The sequence below is a fragment of the Nyctereutes procyonoides genome, unplaced genomic scaffold (genome assembly GCF_905146905.1).
Source record: "Nyctereutes procyonoides isolate TBG_1078 unplaced genomic scaffold, NYPRO_anot_genome, whole genome shotgun sequence".
In the NCBI taxonomy this organism is placed as follows: domain Eukaryota; kingdom Metazoa; phylum Chordata; class Mammalia; order Carnivora; family Canidae; genus Nyctereutes; species Nyctereutes procyonoides.
In genome coordinates, this window is record NW_026575026.1 from 3752724 (window position 1) to 3778546 (window position 25823).

At 34.6% G+C, this 25823-nt stretch overlaps 1 protein-coding gene across 3 annotated transcripts in view; it reads left to right on the forward strand.

Moving 5' to 3' along the window:
* FER (FER tyrosine kinase) overlaps positions 1-25823 on the forward strand; it is a 437163-nt gene that overhangs the window by 63706 nt on the left and 347634 nt on the right. For all 3 annotated transcript variants that reach the window (XM_055315288.1, XM_055315286.1, XM_055315287.1), the window contains exons 4-5: positions 9062-9235; positions 15375-15474. In XM_055315288.1, the coding sequence (XP_055171263.1) occupies positions 9062-9235; positions 15375-15474 (274 nt within the window). The remainder of the gene's footprint in view (positions 1-9061; positions 9236-15374; positions 15475-25823) is intronic.

Below are 25823 nucleotides of genomic sequence, written 5' to 3' on the forward strand. Positions count from 1 at the left end.
GGGAAGGAGCTTGATGCTTTGGATCTTGACTTTAAGATTTGTTAGGCAGGGTCAGAGCAGCGCTAACTCCAGGGCTGATGACTCCAGCCAAGGTCCCATGAATTATGAATTTTTTTTTTTTTGGGGGGGATGCTGGTGGAAACAGACAGTAGTCCAAACCATATAGGAACTGCAGGAACTGTTCCCTGACATATCCCCCCACCCACCACTCCCGTTCATGCAGAGTCCTCACGGGCTTGCACTGGTCAGGGTTCTGCAGATGCCCAGGCTTCTCCGGGCCCCTCCGTACGCTCACCTCCCCTTCGCTGTCTCCTCCTCTCAGGTCAGTCAGTCAGGGCCACCGGAGGCCTCATCTTGTTTGTTTTCTTTCTTTCAGGGATCCCTTTGTGTCTTTCATCACCCGAGAGCCAGTATCTTGAAAACTGTTATTTTTCATTTTTTTGGACAAAATGAGAAATAATGCTTCTCAAGATTTTTTTTGTCCATTTTTTCTTCCCAGTTAGAAGTGTAAATTTGGTTCCTGTTATTCCATCTTGGCTGATTTTATTTTAAAATCTTTTCCTGGGATCCCTGGGTGGCGCAGCGGTTTGGCGCCTGCCTTTGGCCCAGGGCGCGATCCTGGAGACCCGGGATCGAATCCCACGTCAGGCTCCCGGTGCATGGAGCCTGCTTCTCCCTCTGCCTGTGTCTCTGCCTCTCTCTCTCTCACTGTGTGCCTATCATAAATAAATAAAAATTAAAAAAAAAGAAAAAAAAAATAAAATCTTTTCCTAATGGCATTGTATTTTTCTTCTGTTAAGGTATAATTCGCATTTACGAAACCAGACTATTTAGGCTTCAAGATAATTCATATGAGGTAAGGCTTTGCATTAGTATTTTAAAAAAAAAAAGAAAGAAAGAAAAGAAAGAAATATCTACAAGCAGTATGAGGCCCAGAGAGTTTTCTTTTTGACTTTCTAATTTACCATCTCTAATGGCCATGTCACTCCCTTGCTTAAGGTTATCTACTTGCACATCGTAATTAGTTTAAAGTCAAACTTTTCTCTCTGACTTTTCAATTTATACTCGTTCTGGATTTATATTCTGTTTTTTTTTTTCTCTACACTTCCCTTCAGAAAGACTTCCAGGCAGAAACCTGGGGCAATTTCACGTGTTTCACTACTCCTTGGGATTCCAGTCCTGTGCTGGAATCTGAAGTTTCATACATTATGTTCAGTTTTCTAGTTATTTCAGTGGGAAGATTAACTTGATTCCAATTACTCTGTCAAGGCTGGGAGAAGTGCGTTACTTTAATTTCTGTCCTCTTTCTGGAATTCTTTCTAGCCCAAAGGAATCATGGTCAACGATCTCTGGTTTCCTTCAGCTCATTTCTGAGTATCTGCTAATATGCATGATTAATTTGTTAATTGTGAATTACTAATACATAGACATATAAGCAGTTCCGGCAGGATCTGTACTTCACATTTCATACCTGTTTGCTACTGTGTAGACCTCAACGGATTAAGGTTCCTTCTGTGTTAGTGAAGCAGGAGAACGAGGCTCTGGTCCCAGGGAGTCAAAGGATGAATCCCAGGGACACAGGAGAGCAGGAGAGTGATAGAAGTTTATTCAGCGAGGAGACAGAGCTCTCAGGAGGGAGAGGGGTCCCCACAGGGTTGCCAACGGGGGCCTCCACCGACATTCTTGTCTTTAGAGCTGACTGGGGAGCTATGGCCTTATTACCATTTTTGTGATGTTCTTGGTTTGAGTAAGGACTGGTGAGAACATCTTTAATAGCTTCCTTTTTGGGTCTCATTGTTCCTTGTTGGTCACAGGTGACTGTCATAAAAAAAATATATCTTCCCCACGCATACCTAGGGCAGGGTGGTCTGGTTTGTTGTTCCCTTATCTTTAGTTTCCTTACATGTCAGCATTTGGGGGATTTTGTTTTGTGAGCCTGATTCCATGGCCTGTCTTTCCTGACCCAGCTCTGCCTGTCCCTTACTCAGAAATAGTCTAACTTACTTATTTTCTTTCTTCTTCTTTCTTCTTTCTTTCTTTCTTTCTTTCTTTCTTTCTTTCTTTCTTTCTTTCTTTCTTTCTTTCTTTCTTTCTTTCTTTCTTCTTTCTTCTCTCTCTCTCTCTCTCTCTTTCTTTCTTTCTCTTTCTTTCCTCTCCCTCTCTCTCTCTCTCTTTCTTTATCTATCTATCTATCTATCTATCTATCTATCTATCTATCTATTCATCCATCCATCCATCCATCCATCCATCCACACTCACGAGACCGCAGCAGGTGGAGAGGGAGAGGCAGACTCCCCGCTGAGCATGGAGCCCAAAGTGGGGCTCCATCCCAGGACTCAGGGATCATGACCTGAGCCGAAGGCAGATGCTTAACCAGTTGGGGCACCCAGGTGCCCATAGTCTAACATTCAATTTAAAAAACCAACTTAGACTTTATTTCCCCAAAGTAAGTTAAATTAATAGTGAGTTAAGTTAATAATGAGTTTTTACTTTCTTTATGGAAGAGCTGCTATTATTTTCTATTATATTTAACTGGATATTGTTTCATATTTCCTCACACTACCAAGTAATGATTAAAAAAAAAAACCCTCATCTTCTTCTATATTATTTTACTTTTTTTTAAAAAGTATTTTTATTTAAGTCATCTCTACACCCCACATGGGGCTCAAACTCTCCAGCCTGAGATCTAAGAGTCACATACCTTCTGACTGAGCCAGCCAGGTGCCCCTATATTATTTTACTTTAGATATTATTTTGGCTTCTAGTGCGATATGAATGTTTCCTGTTATGCATGAGGGCTGTGATTTAATTTCATGGAAGCATCTGTACTAAATTTGGAGTGATACATTTGAGGCTGGTGTTTCATATTTTAGTAGGCTCTATATTTGGAAGTGCTATTGTAGTGTTAGGTCACAGTGTGTCTATTTTGAACAGCTAGTGGATGGAATTTGAAATGGTACATAAATCATTTTGGTTTTGATTAGTTCTAATATTTAAATTTTTATAAGGCAATTCAGATTTGAAGACAAAAATAATATTGTTATTTTTTCTATATTTTGCATATAGTTATATTTATTTTTATCTTTGTATTTTTTTGATGCATATGCCCACACAAGATGTTTATTTATCTTATAAAATAGGATTGTGTTCCCTAAACTATTTTGCACTTTGACTTTTTAGCCTCATTATATACCTTGAGCTTTCTCTATATCATTTCACATTAAGTTACCTTAATTTTTTTTTTTTAAGAGCTTATTTATTTACTCATGAGAGACACACACACACACAGAGGCAGAGACACAGGCAGAGAGAAGCAGGCTCCATACAGGGAGCCCGATGTGGGACTGGATCCCAGGATCCTGGGATCATGCCCTGAGCCGAAGGCTCAACCACTGAGCCACCCAGTGGTCCCAAAGTTGCCTTAATTTTTAATGGCTGCATTTCATTGTAATTCATTTCTTTGATTTTTTATTGATAGACTCTTTTTGTTATGAATAAACTGTGATAAATGTCCTTGTAAACATAATCCATATACTTGTGCAAATCTTTTGTGTGAAATAAATTCCAAGAAGTAGAATTTCTGGGTATAAAGTTTTGGCTACTTACTATTTCAGTAATTCACCTTTCCACTAACAGTGTTCTAGAGAGTCTGTTTCCCCAAACTCTTACATTTAGAATGTATTGTTTTATTTAATTTTGTCAACCTGAAACATGAAAAATAATAATTCCAAATGGCTTAATTTGTGTTTTTTTATTATTAAAAATGTGTAAGCATCTTTCTTTAAAATATTTTTACTCATACTCTCTCTTTTAGAAGCATTTTGGAAACTATATTAAATAACATTGTTGACATTAAGTGGCCTTGTTTGTCTTTCACTTTGATGGGAATACTTCTATATATGACTATTAGACATGCATATTTGAAATGTCCTCAAACTGGCCATGAGATATTTTTCTTTTAATGGACTGTTTTGATCTATTAATATTTTATTTAAGATTTTTCTTTGGCACTTATAAAATAATTTATTTTTTATAGTATCTTTGCCACTTTTTGATGTCTGTGCTATGATTTTCAGAGCTTTTTTCATTCTCATTTCTTAGAAACATTTTAGGTAGTAGTATCAAAGGTATCTAATTCATAAATGTTTGGAATTATTCATTAGCAAAACATTTTGAGCTTTTTACGCTATTGGAGATATTTTGGTGATTGATTTATGATAACCATGTGGTTATTGGTCTCTTAGAATTTGCTGTCTTTTAATGTTAGGATTCAGTTAGGAAAATAGAACCTACAACAGGTAGGTTGCTTGATTTCTTTTCTTCATTTCATTGTTTCAATAGATAGGATTTGATTTGGAGATAAATGTCTAAAAGTTTTAGGGTGGGGACATCTGGGTGGGTCTGTGGTTGAGCGTCTTCCTTGGGCTCAGGGGTATGATCCCAGGGTCCTGGGATCGAGTCCCACATCGGGCTCTCTGCGTGGAGCCTGCTTCTTCTCCCTCTGCCTGTGTCTCTGCCTCTCTCTCTCTCTCTCTGTGCCTCTCATGGATAAATACATAAAATATATATATAAAAAATAAATTACTTATTCAGATACTCTGTATTATTTATTTTTAAAACTTATCTGCCACAGGTAGAGATGAATATGTTTAATTCTCCCACTACTTTTGATTTCTCATTTCATTTTCCACTGTTTTGCTTTGTGTGTTTTGATGTACTGTTTTCTGGATCGAAAAGATTCGTGACAGTTCTATATTCATTGTAATTGATATTCTTTAACATGATAATTGCCCTTGTTTTATTTTTTGTGTCTAAAATTCATTTTTAAATCATTTGAACATAATGACTGCTGAATCTTATCCTTCACATTTTTCTGGGGAATTCTTACTTGTCTTTCTGTTGTTGTATATTATTTTATTTTATTGACGTTTCTTATTTATTGTGTGTAGTGAAGTTTCCCCCCAATTTGATAATGCTTTCCTTTTCATAGATGTTTAGCAGATAATGTTTAACAGATGTGTTTGGTATAATTTTTATTTTGCAACTCATTTTTAATTGTTAGTAATTTTTTGTTTCTTTTTTTTTTAATGGACAATGTTAACTTTTCTCAAAATCACTTTTGATTGTTTAGAAGATCTGTATTGTATGTTTTCTTCCTACACATTCACTTAACTATTTATTGAAACTTAAAGAATTTTAATGTCTATATTCCTTTATTTACAAACTTTAGAAATAAAGTTGTCTATTGACTCTTCTATTTGAAAAGTTAGGAAATGGACACAATTACACTTTTATCAAATTTCTCATTCTTGACTTTTGTTAGTATGTTAGGATTTTTGTCTAGTTTTTTATTTACATTATTACTGCATTCACATGTTGTAGCTTATCTCTCAATATTTATGATATTTATATTCTGTTTTATAAACTTAAAGTGGTTTTGTTTTCATATTGTATTATTGTTCTTTATGACTAATTTTTTCCCAAAGTTAAACTTTAGATATTTTAATTTTTTTAATAATTCTTGTATGGTTTTCAGCATCAGTGACTACTGGTAAATTCCCCTTATGAGGACCTTTATTGATAAAATTATTACCATGAAGCAAGATTCTGTCTAATAAAGCAATTCAAATGCCTGCCAGTGGTCTAAAGTATTTTGTTTATTAGGTTACAAAGAATTATCTTGTACAGATTACCCTGACCAAAGATAATTTATCTATGCCCTGACCATTCCTATGCTACCAAAGAGCCATATCTGCAAAGTGCTGTGCTTGTGTTACTGCGAATGTTGAAGTGCATCTCTATTTTTTTTTTTAAGATTTTATTTGTTTATTCATGAGAGACATAAGAGAGAGAGAGAGAAAGAGGCAGAGACACAGGCAGAGAAGAAGCAGGCTCCATGCAGGGAGCCCGATGTGGGACTCGATCCTGGGACTCCATCCTGGGACTCTAGGATTATGCCCTGGGCCGAAGGCAGACGCCAAACCGCTGAGCCACCCAGGGATCCCCCATCTTTACTTTGTCAAACTAACAACTGTTAATGTTTTACTCTCCTCTCTTTACAAAAATATTCTAGCCACCAATGTAATTCAAGTTGTAAACATCTAGACATTTTCTTGCCCACTCATGCCTTCTTTTTAGGCCGTGTTTCATACTGTGTTATGTGCTGCTCTTACTCCTCAGTTGTTTTATCAGTTGAAGATAGGCTGTCAGTTTTTCCTTCTCTCTCATAATTGGCATTGCTACCATGCTATCCAATTCCAGTTTTAAACAATTAACACATTTTTTAACAGCATATATTTAACTCATGGTTTTATGTTTATATCCCTTGCCTCTCTTTCTCCTTTCCTTTCTTCTTTCAAGGACTATTTAGTAGCTGTTGTTTAAGGCATCACAGTAAGTACCTAAATTGGTGAGGAAAAAGACATTCTAGTTGGGGAGACAGGAGTACAAGAGAGGACACCAGTTTGGAGGTTTTCTAATAGTCTAAGCCAGAGATAGTTGTAACCTCCAAAAGGGTTGACAGCAAAGATGGAAAGAAATGGGTGGATTTGTGGTAGACTTTGGGGGGAGAATCAGAAAGATTTGCTGGTGAATTGTTGGGAAAGGGTGACCTGAGCTTCAAAGGAATAGATACTTTTTTAGAAAGAGAAGGAATAAAGAGAAGGAATATTTATTAGCCATATTATAGATGTTGAGAGTGAGATAAAGCCAGATTTTTGTTAGAACTAAAAGATAAATGGAAAGTCCTGTTAAGAGGTATAAATGGTTTTCTAATAATAGAGCAGGAGTTTTTGAGGGTATGGGATTCTCTAGAGAGTACCCTGGGTTAGATTAGGAAATATTGAAGGGAATATAGGATTGATAATTGGGGTGATGATATGTATCTTGGAAGGCTTGGACTTGGCACAGTGACTACAGTAAACAGGGCTCTAAGGCAGGATGAAATGTATTCTGGGAGGAGGAAGGCAAGCTGACTTAGTTGTGTTATCTTTAACGTTGGGTTCCAAGAAGGCTTTTCTCCTAGGCTGCAAAGACTCTCATATAGAATTACAAAAATTTGTTCCTACAAAGCACTTGGAGAATATTTATTTTTTGAAGCTAGATAATGAAACACTTGTTCCCCTCACTTTCTTTTTGGTAACCTTAACATTCTATATATGCTATGGAATGTTTTCCCAGAAATGTGTTTTTAGAGAGATATTGTGTATATATATTTATACATAAAATAATGTAATACATATATTTATAAATAAAATAATATAGTATAAATATAAAATGAAAAAAACAAAGCTACAAGAGTTACTAGGACATTTTATTTGTTTTTAATCTACGTTTAGTTTTTTTTTTCCCGCTGTTTTTATCTTTGTTAAATTTTATATTTTATTTTATTTTTTAAAAGATTGTATTCATTTATTCATGAGAGATGGGGTGGGGGCAGAGAGATAAGCAGGCTCAATGCAAGGAGCCTGACGTGGGACTCAATCCCGGGACTCCAGGATTACGCCCTGGGCTGAAGGCAGGTGCCAAACTGCTGGGCCACCCCGGGATCCCCTAAATTTTATATATATATTTATTTTATTTTATTTTTTTAATTTTTTTTTATTTACTTATGATAGTCACAGAGAGAGAGAGAGAGAGAGAGAGAGAGAGAGAGAGAGGCAGAGACACAGGCAGAGGGAGAAGCAGGCTCCATGCACTGGGAGCCCGATGTGGGATTCGATCCCGGGTCTCCAGGATCACGCCCCGGGCCAAAGACAGGTGCCAAACCGCTGCGCCACCCAGGGATCCCCTAAATTTTATATTTTAATGCTTTGTGGTGTCTAGAGCACATTAGTAGTTAGATTTTTTAATTTGAAAGTAAGTGTGATGAATTCATAGGCCACATTTTATTCCATGTTCATAATAGCATTCCACAACTACAAATGGTCCTTCTCCCTAAACAAATGTCCTCAAAGTATAACTTTTAAAAAATGTGTATTACAGTGTACCAAAACAAGATTATCAAGTTAGACCCTGATAAGTTCTTATTATGACTAAGAATTTGCTTCCTTTAGGCTATTATTTTTATTTGGTGCTCATTCGATTTTAATTTAGGATTATATTGGAACATTAACAGATGAAGAATAATTCTGTTCATTCACAGGTCAAAAGTAATGGCATAGAAAATTACTCTAATCTTCAGTAAATATTTAAAATCATACCTTGTTAATTTTTTAATCTTTAACATGGATCTTACCTGACCGTGATATATCTCCAATAATTGTTTCTAGATAGAATTTTGAAGACCTTTAGTGAAGAGTATTCCTCAGTTACTTTTTTTAGTATCTAGAAACTAGAATGTCTAACAACAAATGACTTGTTCTTCCAGGAGTATTCATATACCCACTTGTCCCAAATCCGCCATTACATATGTCTGCTTTAATAAAATGTGCTGGAAAAACCATTGAGAACTAATGGTATATGCTAAGAAATGAGAATGGAAAGAAATCCAGACATTACCAGTATTTAAGACATAAGCAGCAAAAGCAAAGTAGGTACAAAGATCGAGAAGGGATTTTTAGGAAGAGGAGAAGACAAGTTGGTATGTTGGAATATGAGAAGCCATGTAAACTGAAAAAGAAGAATTTCAGGAAGATTTGAGTCAGCAGGATTAGATCAAATGGTACAAGTAAAAATGGTTAAATTTCTGTTGCATTGACCACTAGGGAATGGTGACCTTACTAAGGCAGTAACATGTTGTAGGCAGAAGCATTATATCTGTATGTTGACAGACAAGAAGTGGTAAAATGAAGATTGCAAGTGTGGATTCTAAAAGAGCCTTAATCCCTTTCGTAGAACATTACATAGTCTGATTACTGAATTTTGAAGTATTTGTACTTGAAGATGTTAAATATGAACCATTCATAGCTCATTGCATGATTGCCAGAAACCTGGCATTTTTATATTAATGTAATAATTTGTGTAAAATGAAGTATTTAAAATTCCTGAATACCTAAAGCACAGTAAAATGGAAATGTTTAATACAGCTGCTAATTTTACCTTTTTTTTTTTTTTTTTAAAGTCTTGGCTACTTATGATTCAGCAAACAGAACAACTTAGCAGAATCATGAAGACACATGCAGAGGACCTAAATTCTGGACCCTTACACAGGCTCACCATGATGATCAAAGACAAGCAGCAGGTGAAGAAAAGTTTTATAGGTGTTCATCAGCAGATAGAGGCGGAAATGATCAAGGTTTGTCCTTCTACTCTGGAGTTCTTTTTTAAATATGATTTTTAGATTCACTGACATATTTTATCTTGTTTGTTTTTAAAAATTGCTTAGTCATCATTTTATGATTAATAAGTTTTGGTGTCTCTAGTAAGTAATATTCTTATTGAATATAAAACATGATTGATTATAAGATGTACTGTTACTTTATGTACTCCTCTGAGAGAAAAAGAATGCTGCCAACTAAACTATGATACCGTGCTTTCTTATCACTTAGAATTTTTATTTTTTGCTTACTGAAATAGCTTCTAGTTTTTATGATTTTTATTTTTGCATGTAATAAAAAAGAAAACCTAAACAAAGTAAATTAGGATATTTAAAATTTTACTTTATTTATAGTGAGAGTTTGTCCCTTCTGGATAACTATTTACAATATTTTTATTATGAAATTTCGAATGTACAAAAGAATAGAGAAGACAAATTCCCATCGACTGATCCACCCACATAGTCAAGGTTCTTTTTTTTTTTTTAATTTTTATTTATTTATGATAGTCACACAGAGAGACAGAGAGAGAGGCAGAGACACAGGCAGAGGGAGAAGCAGGCTCCATGCACCGGGAGACCGACGCGGGACTTGATCCCAGGTCTCCAGAATCGCGCCCCGGGCCAAAGGCAGGTACTAAACTGCTGCGCCACCCAGGGATCCCACCACTGCGCCACCCAGGGATCCCTCTTTTGTTTTTTTTAAAGATTTTATTTATTTATTCATGAGAGAGAGAGAGAGAGAGAGAGGCAGAGACACAGGCAGAGGGAGAAACAGGCTCCATGTAGGAAGCCCGACCTGGGACTTGATCCCAGGACCCCAGGATCACACCCTGGGCTGGAGGCGGCGCTAAACCGCTGAGCCACCTGGGCTGCCCAGTTTTTTTTTTTTTTTTTTTTTTTTAATGTATACTCACCCAATTTTTTTAATACACTGAATCATTTTAAAGAAAATTTCTGCTATCATTTTATTCATAAACATTTTAGTTTATATTGCTGAAATAAATACTCATTAAAAAAAAGTTAACCGTATTATCATTAACCCACCTAAAAATAACATTAATTCCTTAAGGTCATTAAAAATCCTGACTATGCTCAAATGATTGTTTATTTGTATTTTACAGTTGATTCATTTGAATCATGACCCAAACATGGCTCACACATTGCATTTGAATAGTTTTCTTTTAATCTATAGGTACCTCCCCCCAACTTTTTAAAAATGCCATTTATTTGTGGAAGAAACTGGGTAATTTGCTCTATAGAACTGAATTTATTTATTTGTTTGTTTGTTTGTTTATTTATTTATTTATTTATTTATTTATTTATTTATTTATTTATTTATTTTAAAGATTTTATTTATTTATTCATAGAGACACAGAGAGAAAGAGAGGCAGAGACACAGGCAGAGGGAGAAGCAGGCTCCAGGCAGAGAGCCTGAGGTGGGACTCGATCCTAAGGTCTCCAGGATCAGGCCCTGGGCGGCAGGTGGCGCTAAACTGCTGCGCCACCGGGGCTGCCCCTAGAACTGAATTTAAATTTTATTTTATTGTTAGCATTTTTGTGATGTTATTTCACATATTTCTCTATCCTTTGATTTTCCTTAAACTACTTGATAAAATTCTGGCTATTTATTTTGGGCAAGAACACATTATAGGTACTAGTATAGACTTATTTTTTCCATATCAGAGATAAGTAATGTTGTTTAGCTTTTGTGATGTTAAACTTGATTGTTAGGTTCCGGCGCTGAGAGCCTGATCAACCTATTAAAAAAGTTTTCCTTCAGCCATTCACCAAATAATTTTTAGAACTAATTGGTGTTTGCTGCTTGGATCCATTATTTTGGTAGTTGTTATAAAATGACAATATTTTGCTTCCGTCATTCCTAATGTGATTGTTAGCTGTAATTTTTCAGAAAAAGTTTTTCCTATGGCAAGTGTTTGGCAACCCTGAGATATATAGGTCACATATAAGAAGCAGGATAAATGCTTGCTTTTTGCAGTTAGCCAGTTTGGGGAACAATGAATTGGTTCTTTAGCAATTTCAGAAGTTAAGAGTTCAGTTTCCAGTGTGGCACATAAGAAGTTTGGAAGTTGTCACTCCATCCTAACAAAGAGTTAAAAATTGAAAAAACTGAAAAACCAAGTCTTCTTAGATCTCTAAGAGAAGTGAGGTGACAGGGCAAATGGCTCCCCCTAAATTGGAGAGACAGACAAATGAATATGCCAAAGCGTTCCGTTTTTTTTTTTTTTTTTTTTAAGATTTTACTTATTTATTCATGAGAGACAGAGAGAGAGAGGCAGAGACATAGGCAGAGGGAAAAGCAGGCTCCATGCAGGGAGCCCAACGTGGGATCGATCCCGGTCTCCAGGATCACACCCTGGGCTGAAGGCGGCGCTAAACCACTGAGCTACCCGGGCTGCCCACATTCCGTTCTTAATAAAGTCTGCTCTCAGGAGAAACTATTTACCCTTAACCTAACTAATCTGGGGGAAGGGAAATTCATAACTCCTGTTCTCTTTGAGTGGGGATTGGCCCATCAGCTGAGGAACATGTGTGAAGTTCACAGCCAGAGGCACAGCCTGAGACCGAATCAATAGGTATAAAATATACCTATTTAATATACTAAAATAGGTATAAAATAGCTTTTCTGACAGCTATCACCACATTAGTAAAGTCCCATATAATCAGTTTCTTTTACCTGATATATCCTGCATAGCAATCAATAAAAAGTAACAAGGGATCCCAAAAGGCAAAAATACACAAATGGAACCAGACACAGTAGGGATGTTGGAATTATCAGACCAGGAACTTAAAACAGCTATGAATAATAGGCTAAGGGCTGTAATGGATAAAGTAACAATCATGAAAGAGCAGATGGGTAATGGAAGCATAAAGATGGAAATCCTAAGAAAGAAACAAAAAGCATTCTGGCATTCTAGCATTGTCCAGTATTTTAGAGAGCAAAGATAATGTACAAAAGTGAAGAATGACTTTCATGGGCTTAATAGGAGATTGGACACAAGGAAAGAATTTCTGAAATTGAGAATATATCAATAGAAATCTACAGAACTGAAAAGCAGAGAATAAGGATTAAAAAAAAAAAAGAACAGAGTATCTAAGAACTATGTGGTAACTACAAAAGATATAACATGTTTTATGTTATTTACGGGAATACCTGAAGGAGAAGAAAGAAAGGAACAGAAGAGATACTTGAAATTATAATGACTGAGAATTTCCCTTAGTGTCAGACACCAAACAGCAAATCCAGGAAGCTCAGAGAACACCAAGCAGAAAAAATGACCAAAAAACTACACATAGGCATATCAATTTCAAACTACAGATAATCAAAGATAAAGAAAAGAATCCTGAAATAAGCCTGAGTAAAAAGCACCTTAGTTATAAAAGAAATATAAGAATTATATCTGACTTCTCCTAAGAAATAAGTAGGCAAGGAAGTGGTATGAAATATTTAAGTGTTGAGAGAAAAAACCCCCATGATCCTAGAATTCTATACCCTATGAAGTTGTCCTTCAAAAGTGAAATAAAGACTTGGTTAAACAAACAAAAATTGAGCAGAAAAGCACTTGACATGATTTTACAAAACCAGTACTCATTCATAATGAGTAAACTAGGAAAAGAGGAATCCTTCCTCAACTTGCTAAAGAGTATCTACAGAAAGTCTACAGCTAACATCATGTGTAATGATAAGAAACTCGAAAATTTCCCATCAGAAGCCAAGTCAAAGATATTTCATTTTACTGTTGCTTGTTAACATTGTACTTGTAGTCTTAGCCAATGCAACAAGACAAGAAAAAGAAATACATACATATTGGGAACAAAGAAATAAAGCTGTATTCGTTCATAGATGACATAACTGTCTATGTAGAAAGCCCTAAGAGAATCAACAAAAAAGCCTTTGGAATTAATAAGTGATTATGGCAAGGTTACAGGATACACTGTTACTGTACAAAAGTCAGTTTCCTTTTTTTTTTTTTAAGATTTTATTTATTTATTTATTCGTGAGAGACACACACAGAGAGAGGCAGAGACACAGGCAGAAGGAGAAGCAGGCTTCATGCAGGGAGCCCAATGCGGGACTTGATCCCAGGTCTCCAGGATCATGCCCTGGGCTGAAGGCAGGCACTAAACTGCTGAGCCACCCAGGCTGCCCAGTCAGTCAGTTTCCTATACATCAACAATAAACTTGTGGAATATGAAATTAAAAACACAATGCCATTTTCATTAGTACCTCAAAAATGAAACACTTAGGTATAAATCTAACAACATATATACAAGATCTGTAGGAGGAGAACAACTGAATTCCAATGAGAGAAGTCAAAGAAGTAATAATTGGAGACGTATCCCATGTTTGTGGATGAGAAGACTCCGTATTGTCAAGATACCAGTTGTTTCCAGCTTGCTCTTTAGATTTAACACAGTCTCAATCAAAATACCCAGTAAATTATTTTGTGGATATTGACAGACTCATTCTACAATTTATATGAAGTGTCAAAAGACCCAGAATCATGAACAGAATATTGAATATGGAATATTATTGAATAGCTCAAATAAATGAGCTATTAAGCCACAAAGAGACACGGAGGAAACAAACTTACATGCGTTATTACCAAGTGAAAGAAACCATTCTGAAAAGGCTACATGCTGTGTGATGCTAAACTGTATGATATTCTGGAAAAGGCAAACTATGGAGACAATAAAAAGATCAGTGGTTGCCAGGGGTTAGGAGAGAGAGGAATGAATAAGTGGAGCCCAGAGGATTTTATGACAGTGAAACTACTTTGTATGATACTATAATGGTGGATATATGTTGTTATATATTTGTTTAAATCCACAGATTTAATCCACCAGGAATAAAACCTAATGTAAACTGTGGACTTCGGGTGATAATGAAGTATCATCTCAAGTTCATCTATTGTAACAAATTTACCGCTTTAGTGGGGGATGACTGTGCATGAGTATATGGGAAATCTCTGTATTTTCTACTCAGTTTTGCTCTGAAACTCAATCTTTAAAAAATAAAGTCCATTAAACAAAGTTAATTACTGAATTTTCTTTTTTTTTTTTAAGATTTATTTATTTGAGAGAGAGAGAGAGAGAGAGAGAGAGAATGAACAGGTTGAGGGGGAGAGGGAGATGGAGAAAAAACCCTCAAACAGACTCTTCACAGTGTGGAGCCTGACACAGGTCTTGCTCCCAGGACACTGAGATCATGACCTGAGCTGAAACCAAGAGTTGGCCACCCAACCAGTTAAGCCACTCAGATCTCCCTTGAGTTCTTTCTCTCTCTCTCTCTTTTTTTTTTTAAGGAATGGTTCAGACTCATTTATGTCTGTATCATAGCTTATTGGTATTTTCGTTTTTTTTATATAATGTTACCCTCCGGTCAAGAACAGTGGTAGTGCCGAGTTTCTTAAAAGTTGACTCAAATATTCTTCTAAGTTGTTTATGCCCCTTTTGCAAGTTTTTGATGCTGCTGATTTCTTAGTCTTCTCAAAGGTACATTAGCAGTTTTTCAGATCCCATCTAAGACCCCCGTTTTTTCTTAAATGCTATTTAAATGGGTTTTGACTATAGAATCAAAGATTTGCATTTGTTTAGTCTTTCCATAGAAATAATAACCAAATTCATGTATGTATGTAATGACCACTGTTATGTATGTAGCCAACAGTGATCGTTAGACACATCTTTAAAGTGACATTATAATATCCCAAATACCCAAATCAAAAATAATCATACTAGAATTGGTAAATTAGAACAACTCCAAGTTACTCTGTATAATTAAAATAAATATTTAAATTAGCTTTTTTATTAGAGTAAATATTTGTATACATAGTATATTAATTTATTGATCTTTAAACTTTAGATGATGGCAGCATTATTTCTTGACTTATTTTCTAAAAATATTTTTTCTTTTTTCATATGCTGTTGAATTTTTATCATTGATTTCTAAACTGATTTTTAATATATTGTCTATAATGTATATTAAGGAGCAACTCTGATCTGTAAGTAATAAAATATATATCAGATAGTACTTCTGGATTTAAATTCTTAGCAATGTAAATTTAGGCTTTTAAAATGTGTTCTTTATTTTTCTTGACAGGTTACAAAGACAGAATTAGAGAAATTAAAATCCAGCTATAGACAGTTAATAAAAGAAATGAATTCTGCCAAAGAGAAATATAAAGAAGCTTTAGCTAAAGGTATGAAAAAATTGTGAAAAATGTTTATTTTAGTGATTTTTATTCTTATCATTTGAATATTGTCCTTATAAGTAGGAGAATGATTCCACTTAGGACCAATTCACATTTTAAAATTATCAAAATAGACTAATCGTCAAATTATCTAATAAGTCCTTTTATATTTTTGCTCTATTAAAATGCTGTAAAATATTTTTGAGTAGTTTATACTAAATGGAATTATGTAGCACTTGTAATAGAAAGCAAAGAGTGTTCAAAATTTTCTTTCCAGCATCAGCTTTACTTATTTAATTACTGAATATTAAATAAGAAAAATAAGGTTGTATTTGTTTAGACACCTTTTTTAGCCTTATTTTTACCTGTGGTATTTAAAAGCCACTAAAATACAAGATCATTTTAAAGCATTATTTTGTTTTGATTGCTTAATTTTATTTGCCCGTATCTTCCTAACACTTTCATAAGAACCTTTAGAAGCAAATAGAAAGAGATGTGTATTATTTATGTTTTAACCAAGTATTTATGGTTATGAGTCTTTAAATGTGAGTACACAGTCTTCATATTTAAATTTTTTTAATTATAAAAGTTGGAGGTTTTTTTAAAATTTTATTTATTTATTCCTGAGAGAGAGAGGCAGAGACACAGGCAGAGGGAGAAGCAGGCTCCCTGCAGGGAGCCTGATGGGACTCCATCCCAGTTCTCCAGGATCTCACCCTGGGCTGAAGGCAGGCGCTAAACCGCTGAGCCACCCGGGCTGCCCAAAGTTGGAGGTTTTTAAAGGAATTTTGTAACTGTCTAAATATAAGCTTTATTAGCAGCTCTGTCTTCTTTTTCTTTTTACATTTACCTTTTTTTAAAAAAATATTTTATTTTAATTTTTATTTATCTATGATAGTCACACACACACACAGAGAGAGAGAGAGGCAGAGACATAGGCAGAGGGAGAAGCAGGCTCCATGCACCGGGAGCCCGACGTGGGTTTCGATCCTGGGTCTACAGGATTGCGCCCTGGGCCAAAGGCAGGCGCCAAACCGCTGCGCCACCTAGGGATCCCTACATTTACCTTTTTACTAACATATTGTCCCTTGGTCTTTTCTGTCTCGTGTATATATTCTTATTTTGTGGAGGCAAGCAAAATAAATAGCTTTACGTTTGAATATATCTTGCACAATGAAAATACCATGCTTCTGTTGTTAATCCCAGTAGACTAAAAGAAATACTGATTGAGGTGCATTTCTCCTTCCCCTTTCTTCTTTCCTTTGTCTCCATCCCTACTCTTCCTCTTCTGGCTGTTCTTTGCTTCCTTCCTCCCCTTCCTTCTGGATGTCCTTCCCCTTTCTTTTGCTCTCCGTCTCCTTCCTATTTTCCTTCCAACATTTACTATGTTTCCCTCTGTTCCTGTCCCCACCCCTCCCACATTTACCTTACGTTTCTGCTTTTTGCAGTGTCTCTCCTGTTTTTTGTTTTGTTTTGTTTTCTTTTTTAGGGAAGATGAATTGGTGTTTAAAGTTCTCTTTTCTACTTACTTATTTATCATGTACCCCAGCCAGTATTTTGAGATCATGATCTCTTGATTAATGTAAACATATCTTTTGAAATGCTTCTGTAATTATCTTAAATCATTGAAATGATAAAATTTAAAAAATGGTATGTGTAAAGATCATATACCTACTTTGGAGTCAGAGGTTCCAACACTGGATGATTATTTTATAGATTTTTCAAAATTTAATGTACCTAATTATTATTCCTGTATTAAGAAAGGTTTAGATAATCAAATATTTACTGAGCATTTGCTGTTTTTAAGTTATTGAAATTCAAGCAGCATTTCCCAGATATTCATGGAGCTTACCCATTTGTAGTTGATATTCTAATTGATGAACTACAAGTCTTACTCTGTTTCAAAATTCAGTTTATGTGCAAGGGATCCCTTACTAAGTCAAGAGTAGAAGTAGTTTTGTTTTAAGCATTACTATTCAACCTGTCAAAATAGTTAATTTTATGAAGTCTGTTACTTAATGCGTGGCTACCATTCTCAAATTAGTGCCCTATATTAAAAATATCCATATATAAATTCATCCAGAGCAAGTGATGATGTAATCCAACTGTATTGTAATTCAGCTATGCTAAGTATTTCACACTAGGTCTCTATCTGTTGGAGAATGATTAGTTAAAAAAGAAATAATTACTCTCTAGTCTTTGGTATCCATTTTTTAATGATTTGGTTTAAAAAAAATGAAATCTAATTCTGATGTCCTAATAAAATTTTAAATAGTTCTTGCTTACTTATATTATCAAATATTTTTCATAGATAATAGTTTACTTTTTTATTACTTTTAATGTAGATAAAATATAATTTAGTGTTGTAGTAATAGTAGGAAGGCAAATAGAAAATTTGAAGATTATAATTTTTTTTTTTTTTTTAAAGGTTTTTTTTTTTTTATTTATTTATTTACGATAGTCACAGAGAGAGAGAGAGAGGCAGAGACACAGGCAGAGGGAGAAGCAGGCTCCATGCACCGGGAGCCCGACATGGGATTCGATCCCGGGTCTCCAGGATCGCGCCCTGGGCCAAAGGCAGGCGCCAAACCGCTGCGCCACCCAGGGTTCCCTGAAGATTATAATTTTAATTGGTCCCAAGAAGTGTACTACTTGGCTGAATCTCATGAAATTAAAATATGTGAATTAATTTACATTTCTTCTTTCAAAGGTATTAGTGATATTTTTCTATTTTCAAAAATTTGGTTGCTGACATTAAATCAATTTATAACCTATAGAATACATATTTTTAAAATAAGTTCTTATGTAATTGTTCTCAATACATGACACATACATAAATTTATCTTTCTATAATCAAAACTATCTTTATATGCATGTTTATGTGAAAAGGTATAAAATTATATTTTTGAACACTTTGTTATCAGACTGCATTTTATTTTTTAATTATTATTATTTTTAAAAGTTTTAAAAATTTATTTATTCATGAGAGACAGAGAGAGAGAGAGAGAGAGAGAGAGAGAAAGAGGGAGAGAGAAAGAGGTGCAGAGACCCAGGCAGAGGGAGAAGCAGGCTCCATGCAGGGAGCCCGATGTGGGACTTGATCCCTGGTCTTCAGGATCACACCCTGGGCTGAAGGCGGCGCTAAACCACTGAGCCACTGGGGCTGCCCTCAGACTGCATTTTATGTTTAACATGGAAATAGGCATTCTTTTGTGAAGTTATAAGGATGAGGCAAAATTTCCAACATTTGTAGATGTCAGAATCTTAGTTCTTCTGTTTAGGCCAGACCAGACTCATTGTCGAATGGTTCCTAAGGACTACTGGGCACTGACAGTCAATACCTTGGCAATGGCTCTAGCAACCATAGATATTAGGAGGTCTTAAAATCCCAGTCTGACATACAACTTCCAGGTAGAGACACGTTAGGGAAAACAGGCTTTGGGGGAAACGAGGCCTGAAAATAATTCCCTATAATTAAGGATTAAATTCTGGATTTGAGGAATGCCTGGGTGGCTCAGTGGTTGAGCATCTGCCTTCTGCTCAGGGCATGATAATGAGGTCCTGTGATTGAGTCTCACAAGGGGCTTCCTGCAGGGAGCCTGCTTCTCCCTCTGCCTGTGTCTCTGCCTCTCTCCCTCTCTCTCTCTCTCTCTCTCTCTCTCATGAATAAATAAATGAAACCATTAGAAAAAAAAATTCTGGATTTGAGAGTAGGTTCAGAGTCAGGGGCTCAGTTACAATGCAACTGGAGGTTTAGCAGTTATAGGAGGTCAGGAGGAAGGCTGGGTTAATGCTGAAATTCCAAATTCCTGACCCTTGCTGTGTGGATTACTCAGAATACTTCCAGTTTTAAGTATTAAAGCTTTTATCCAAAGGAACATTAGTTTATATTGTCTAACGTAAAATATAATACTCATTTGCATCATAAATGTAGCATTTCTGTTATTTTTTTGTAATATATTTTGAATATTAAACTTGTTTTGCTTTGTGCTGTGCTGAGAAAGCAAATATTTGTCTTAAATTGACTTGAACTAATTTGAACATTAGTCTATTGATGATTATTTATAACATGTAAACTGAGAACACCTGAAATCATTTTAGTCTGTTCAGCTGAAGTTAATAATTCAGAGTTTTCTTGATAGCAGCATAGAATAATGAACTCTTGAATACAAAATGCACAGGTTTTCCTTTTCCATTGCAGATTGAATTCTGTATACTTTAAGTTGGTTGAGCACTTGTTTATGTTTAGCCATAAAACAATTTTGTGAATCTACAAAGCTTGTATCTGAACTAAGGTCTTGATATAATGCCTATAAATATTGGCAAAATTTTTCATCACATTTATCCATAAATGTGCAAATGTGCAGATGACTTCACAAAAGAACTCCTACAAATTTATATTGTCTTTAAATAAAGTTTATCTTTTCCTCTCCAATCTAGGTATATTTTTATTTTTCTTGCCTAATTGCCCTAGCTAGAACCTCCAGTAGAATGTAGAATATAAGTAGAAAGAGCAAAGGTGTTTTTGTCTTGTTTCTGAACTTAGGGGGAAAGTCAAAATTAGGTATTAAGTTAGCCATAGTTTCAAAGTTTTATCAGATTGAAGTTCTTTTCTATTTCTGTTTTAGAGTAGATGTATTTTGTCAAATGTTTGTCTTTATATCTATCAAGATAAATATTTTTTTCTTCTTTTTGTTTGATATGAATTACTTTGATTTTCATGTTTTAAATATTATACCAATCTCACATTCTTGGGATAAACTCCTCTTGCTTATGATGCATTATCAGTTTTTATATTGTTGGATATGGTTGGTTAAGTTTCGAAAAAATTTTTGTTTATATCTTTGTTTCTTGTATTTTTGTCTCAATTTATTATAAAGGTAATGCTATTCTGTGAATGGTTACTTCCTGTTCAACTTTTTAGAAAGGTTTGTGTTTGCTTGGTAATTTTTCTTAAATATTGGTAGAATTCACTTGTGAAGCCATCTGGGTCTGCTTGTTTTTGTTTTTTACTTTTTGGCAAAGATTTTTAAACTATAAACTCATTTATTTTTATTAAAGCAGACTATTAATCTGTTTCTTTTTTTTTTTTATTAATCTGTTTCTTTTTGAGTTTTAGTAGGTGTGTCCTTCAAGGAAATGTCCATTTTACCAAAGTTGAATTTATTGGTATTAAATTGTTCATAATATTTCCTTATTTACCTTTTTAATTTGTAGAATCTATGGTGACTTTCTCTTTCCCATTCTTAATACTGGTATTTTATGTCTTTTTACTTTTTTCATAATCATTCTGAGTAGAGGTTTATCAATTTTATTAAACTTCTCAAAGATCAGCTTTTGTCTTTATTGCTTTTTTTCTATTTTTCTACTTTCTTTTTAATTGATTCCTGCTCTAATATTTGTTATTTCTGTCCTGCTTGTTTTAGGCTTAGTTTGCACCATTTGAAAAATTTAAATGTTAATGTGGAAGCTAAGATCATTGGTTTGAGAACTGTCTTTTTTTCTGTACAAGCATTTTGGGCTGTAAATTTCCCTACGTACTGTTTTAGCAACATTCCAAAAATTTTCATGCACCATCTTTATTTTCATTCAATTAAAAATATTTTCTAATTTCCCTTTTTTTTTTTTTGATTTATAGGTTAAAAGTACGCTATTTAGTTTCTAAACTTTTGGCATTTTTCTAGCAATGTTTATGTTTTTTTATTTATAATTCTGTTTTGATTTGATAATTTTTTTATGAGTTCATTTCTTTAAATTTATGTGTACATGTTATCTGGCCCACAGTACGTTCTGTTTTCATAAATGTTTCATATACACTTGATGAAAATGTATAGTCTGCTGCTGTTGGTTGAAATGGTCTCTATTGTCAGCTTAGTCCAGTAAGCTAATTGTGTTTTTTTCTTATTATTTTTAACGTTCTTACTGATTTTCTGTCTCTTTAAGGATTAAGAGAGGGCAATGGAAATCTCCCACTGTAATTGTGGATTAGTTTCATAGTCTATTTCTTCTTGTAGTTGTCAGTTTTTTGCCTCATATATTTTGAAAATTTGTTACTAGGTGAATAAACAGTTAAGATGATTGTATCCACTTCATGACATGACCCTTTATCATTATAAAATGGTCTTTCTTATCCTTGGTAGTATTCTTTGGTGCATTGTCTGTTCTATCTGATATTAACATAGCCACTCCATCATTACTTTGATTAGTGTTTACACTAATATGTACATATATATTATTTTTTTCATTCTTTTATCTGTTTTAGTCTTTGTTTTTGAGTTACATTTCTTGTAAGCACTGTATAGTTAAGTCATGCTTTTTTATCTTGTTAATCTCTACCTTTTAATGGGGATAATTAAACTATATTTAATGTGACTTTTGATAATATTAGGTTTAAACCTGTCATCTTGCAGTGTGTTTTTCTCTTTGTTTCACTTTTTGTTTTTTTCTCCTTTTTGTTTTATCTGCTTTCTTTTCGATGAATTGAAACATTTTCTTAAGATTCCTTTTAAAAACTGGGCAGCCCTGGTGGCTTAGTGGTTTAGTGCTGCCTTCGGCCCAGGGTGTGACCCTGGAGACCCGGGATCAAGTCCCACGTCGGGCTCCCTGCGTGGAGCCTGCTTCCCCTCTGCCTGTGTCTCTGCTTCTCTCTCTCTGTGTCTTTGATGAATAAATAAATAAAATCTTTAAAAAAAAAAAAAGATTCCTTTTGACCTCTTTTGTTATCTTTAATACCTATAACTTTTTGTTTTGTTTTGTTATCTTTAGTTTACCATAGTATATCTTCAGGTGTTGTTATGACATTTTGCTTTTAACCTGGGACTCTTACATTAGTATAGTCATCTGGTCTGTGTGCTATTGTTGTAATATATTTTACTTTTGCATATGTTGTAAAGTCCACCCTACCTTGTTAATATTTTTGTTTGTGTTTAAGTAGTCAGTTATTTTTAAAACTACAACGGAACATCTCAGATATTTATCTATTTAGCTATTTTTTCTAGCATTTTGTATTCCATCTGGTATCATTTTACTTTTGCCTGAATGACTTACCTTATTGTTTTCTGTAATGTAAGTCTGTAGGTAATAAGTTCTTTGTTTTAGAATGCTTGTAAACGTTATTATTTCACCTTCGTTTTTGAAGTATATCTTTGTTGGGTATAGAATTCTATTTTAGCATTTTATTTTCCTGTTTAGATCTGTAAAGATGTTCTAGTATCATGTCATAGAGAAATCTGCTCTAATCTTTATCTTTGTTGTTTTGCGCATTTTATTTTCTTTTGGTACCTTTTAGGATTTTCTTTTTATCATTGGTTTTAAGCAATTTGATCATGATGTTTATTGCTGTAGTTTTTTTTTTCTTGTGTTTGTGGTTTTTGAGCCTCTTGTACCTGAGAGTTTATAGTTTTCTTTTTTTTAAAAGATTTTATTTATTCATGAAAGACACATAGAGAAGCAGAGATACAGGCAGAGGGAGAAGCATGCTCCATGCAGGGAGCCCAATGCAGGACTTGATCCCGGGACTCCAGAATCACGACCTGAGCCAAAGGCAGACACTCAACTGCTGAGCCACTCAGGTGTCCCAATTGCCAGATTTTAAAATTTCACTATAGTCTTCCACTTGTTTATGTTGTAAAAAAATATATATGATCTTTACCTGTGTGCCTATATGCAGTCCCTTTGTTCATATGACATGTAGCATTTTTTTCCAAAGTTAAAAAATATATTTTTAAGAGTAAATGTAATGCATGGTAATTTTATAAAACGTAAGCAACACTATATTACTATACAGTATTGAATTAAGTGAGTTCAAATACAGTGTTAATTCGAACTTTTATTTTATTTTTATTTTTTTAAAGATTTTATTTATTTATTCAAGGAACAGATAGAGAGAGGGGCAGAGATATAGGCAGAGGGAGAAGCAGGCAGAGGGAGAAGCAGGCCCATGCCCGAAGCCCAACGCAGGACTTGATCCCAGGTTTTCAGGATCACACCCTGGGTGCTAAACCACTGAGCCACCTGAGTTGCCCTGCTTCAAACTTTTGTAGTTTGCTTGAAGATGTACTGAAGTATCAGAAAAGGTGTTCAAAATAACTCTCATAGTTACATATTTTTATATAGCCTATTTAATTGATTCTGTGTGACTAGAATTATGCTAGGGTTTTACATTTACCAATCCTCAAAATACTCACAATAACGTTTGTGGGAGTTTCTCTTACATGAGTAGAATTCTCAATTCTTCTGATTTGTCATACATCATATTCAAGAAAAAGAAGACAAGATGAGCTACTCCACATTACACATGCCCGTAACAGTCTAGTGGAGTTTAGAAGGAGCTCTCTTCACCCACTTTTATAACAAGAGTAGGGAAACAAACTCTCCTTCAAATTTTCTTTCTTTATGGGAAACAAAACAGAATGCTAAGAGATTTGTAAGCTCCTTGATTATTTACAAGCCCTCACTTATTCTGTGCAGAGAGAACAAGAGGATACCTATTGCTAGAACTGTGGGGTGTTAGCTACAAGTCTTATTCAGAAGTAAATTTTTCTGTAATTGGGAAGTAGATTTTCTTAAATTGCCTCTTCATACATTATGAATAGTTCTGTGGTATTTTATAGCCAATTAAAATTGATTAGATCCATTGAGTTGTCTCTTTAGAGTACTTTAATTATGAAAACCAGTTTGAAATGAGTCCAGATTTGAGACAGATGGTTAAATTTATGTTTAAATAAATCCAAATTAAAAAGAATGAGTAAAACTTTTTAAAGACTCTTTTAGGTGATTTTCTCATTTCAGTCCAGCAAGAATGGCAACTGGCCTTCCTATTCAATAATCTCTAAATCTTGGAGATTTTTAAATATTAAAATCTGATATATGGAGGTCCTGTAGACAAATGTTCTGAAATTCAAATTTACCTCTCAGGTCAACATAAGGAAGAAATCCATTTTGGATACAGGACTTGTAAAGACCAAAGCCAAATTCAAGCAATGTTTGTTGATCATCACTTCTATTGATATGGCTTGAAAATGAGAGGTTTTCTCTTTTTCTTTTCTTTCCCTTTTTTTTTTTCCTTTGGACCTATGTATTAATACATGATATATCAGCAGCTAACTTACGGCATGAATGCTTTTCATTGCATGGAGCTTAATATGATAGGAACTTTACAAGGTCATAAAGAGTAACGACACTCTTCGTTGTTAATCTAATTTGCATTGGGTTAAAGTTGCAGAAATTGGAGTGACAGTTATAATATTCTCATTAGATGCTGAAATATTATGTGTGATGGAATATGCTACATGATTCATTTATATTCTGCAGATAACTTCCTAAAATTAAAATAAAGTGAAAGCACAATAATTTGTCCCTATTTTTCTTAGTTTTATTGAATAAACAAAGCTAAGTTTCACATACAAGATTAAAAGAAATGATATCCTTTTGCTGATTTTCCTCTATATTTTATAGGTGAGCTCCTTAACACTATTAGTTTTGGACTTGATTACTAGAAAGATGATATAAACAGATGCAGAAGGTAAAATTGTAATTTTTCTATAACTTTAACTTTTTAAAAATTTTATTTAAGCCTAAATTTATTTTTTAATAGTAAGAGCTATATCAATTTATGTATTTTCTTTTTATGTGCTAGGCACCGTTATTTGTACTAGGAATCTTGTAGATAACAAACCATACAAGAATTCCTGCCTCTATCAGGCTTATATTTTAGAGAAGTTAATTAATTAATTCAACAAGTAAGTGAAACGTATATTAGATGGTGATAAGTACCATGGAGAAAAATGAAACATGGTAGGTGGATAGGACGTTGGGAGGATGATTGGGTCAGGCTTCATGGATAGAGCCATAAATGAAGGGTGAAGGAAGTGAGGAAGGGGAGTGTAAAATTATCTTGGGCCAAGAGTATTCCAGGTAGAGGGAATAGCCAAAGCAAACTCCTTGAGGGGCTCATGTCTGGCATATTTGAGAAGTGGTACAAATACTTTTGTGACTGTAACTGGGGACCAATAAAGAAAGACATGGAGTATGGGATGAAATCAGAGAGGAAGACTGATGGCATATAGCAAGGGACACCCAGATTTTGAAGGATTTTGGTCATTCTTTTAAAACAGTTTGGCTTTTACTCCGAATAAAATGGGAAGCCATGGTGGGTTTTGATCAGAAGAGTGACATAAACTGACTTACATTTTAATAGGATAACTCTGGCAGCCTTGTTGAGATTATGAGGGGTGGAAGGAGGATGGAAGTAAGGAGATTGGTTCCAGGCTATTGAAGTAATCCAGGCAAGGGCTTATGCTTGCCTGGACCTGGGGTGGTAGTAACAGAAAGAGGTTAATTTCTGGATATACAGTTGA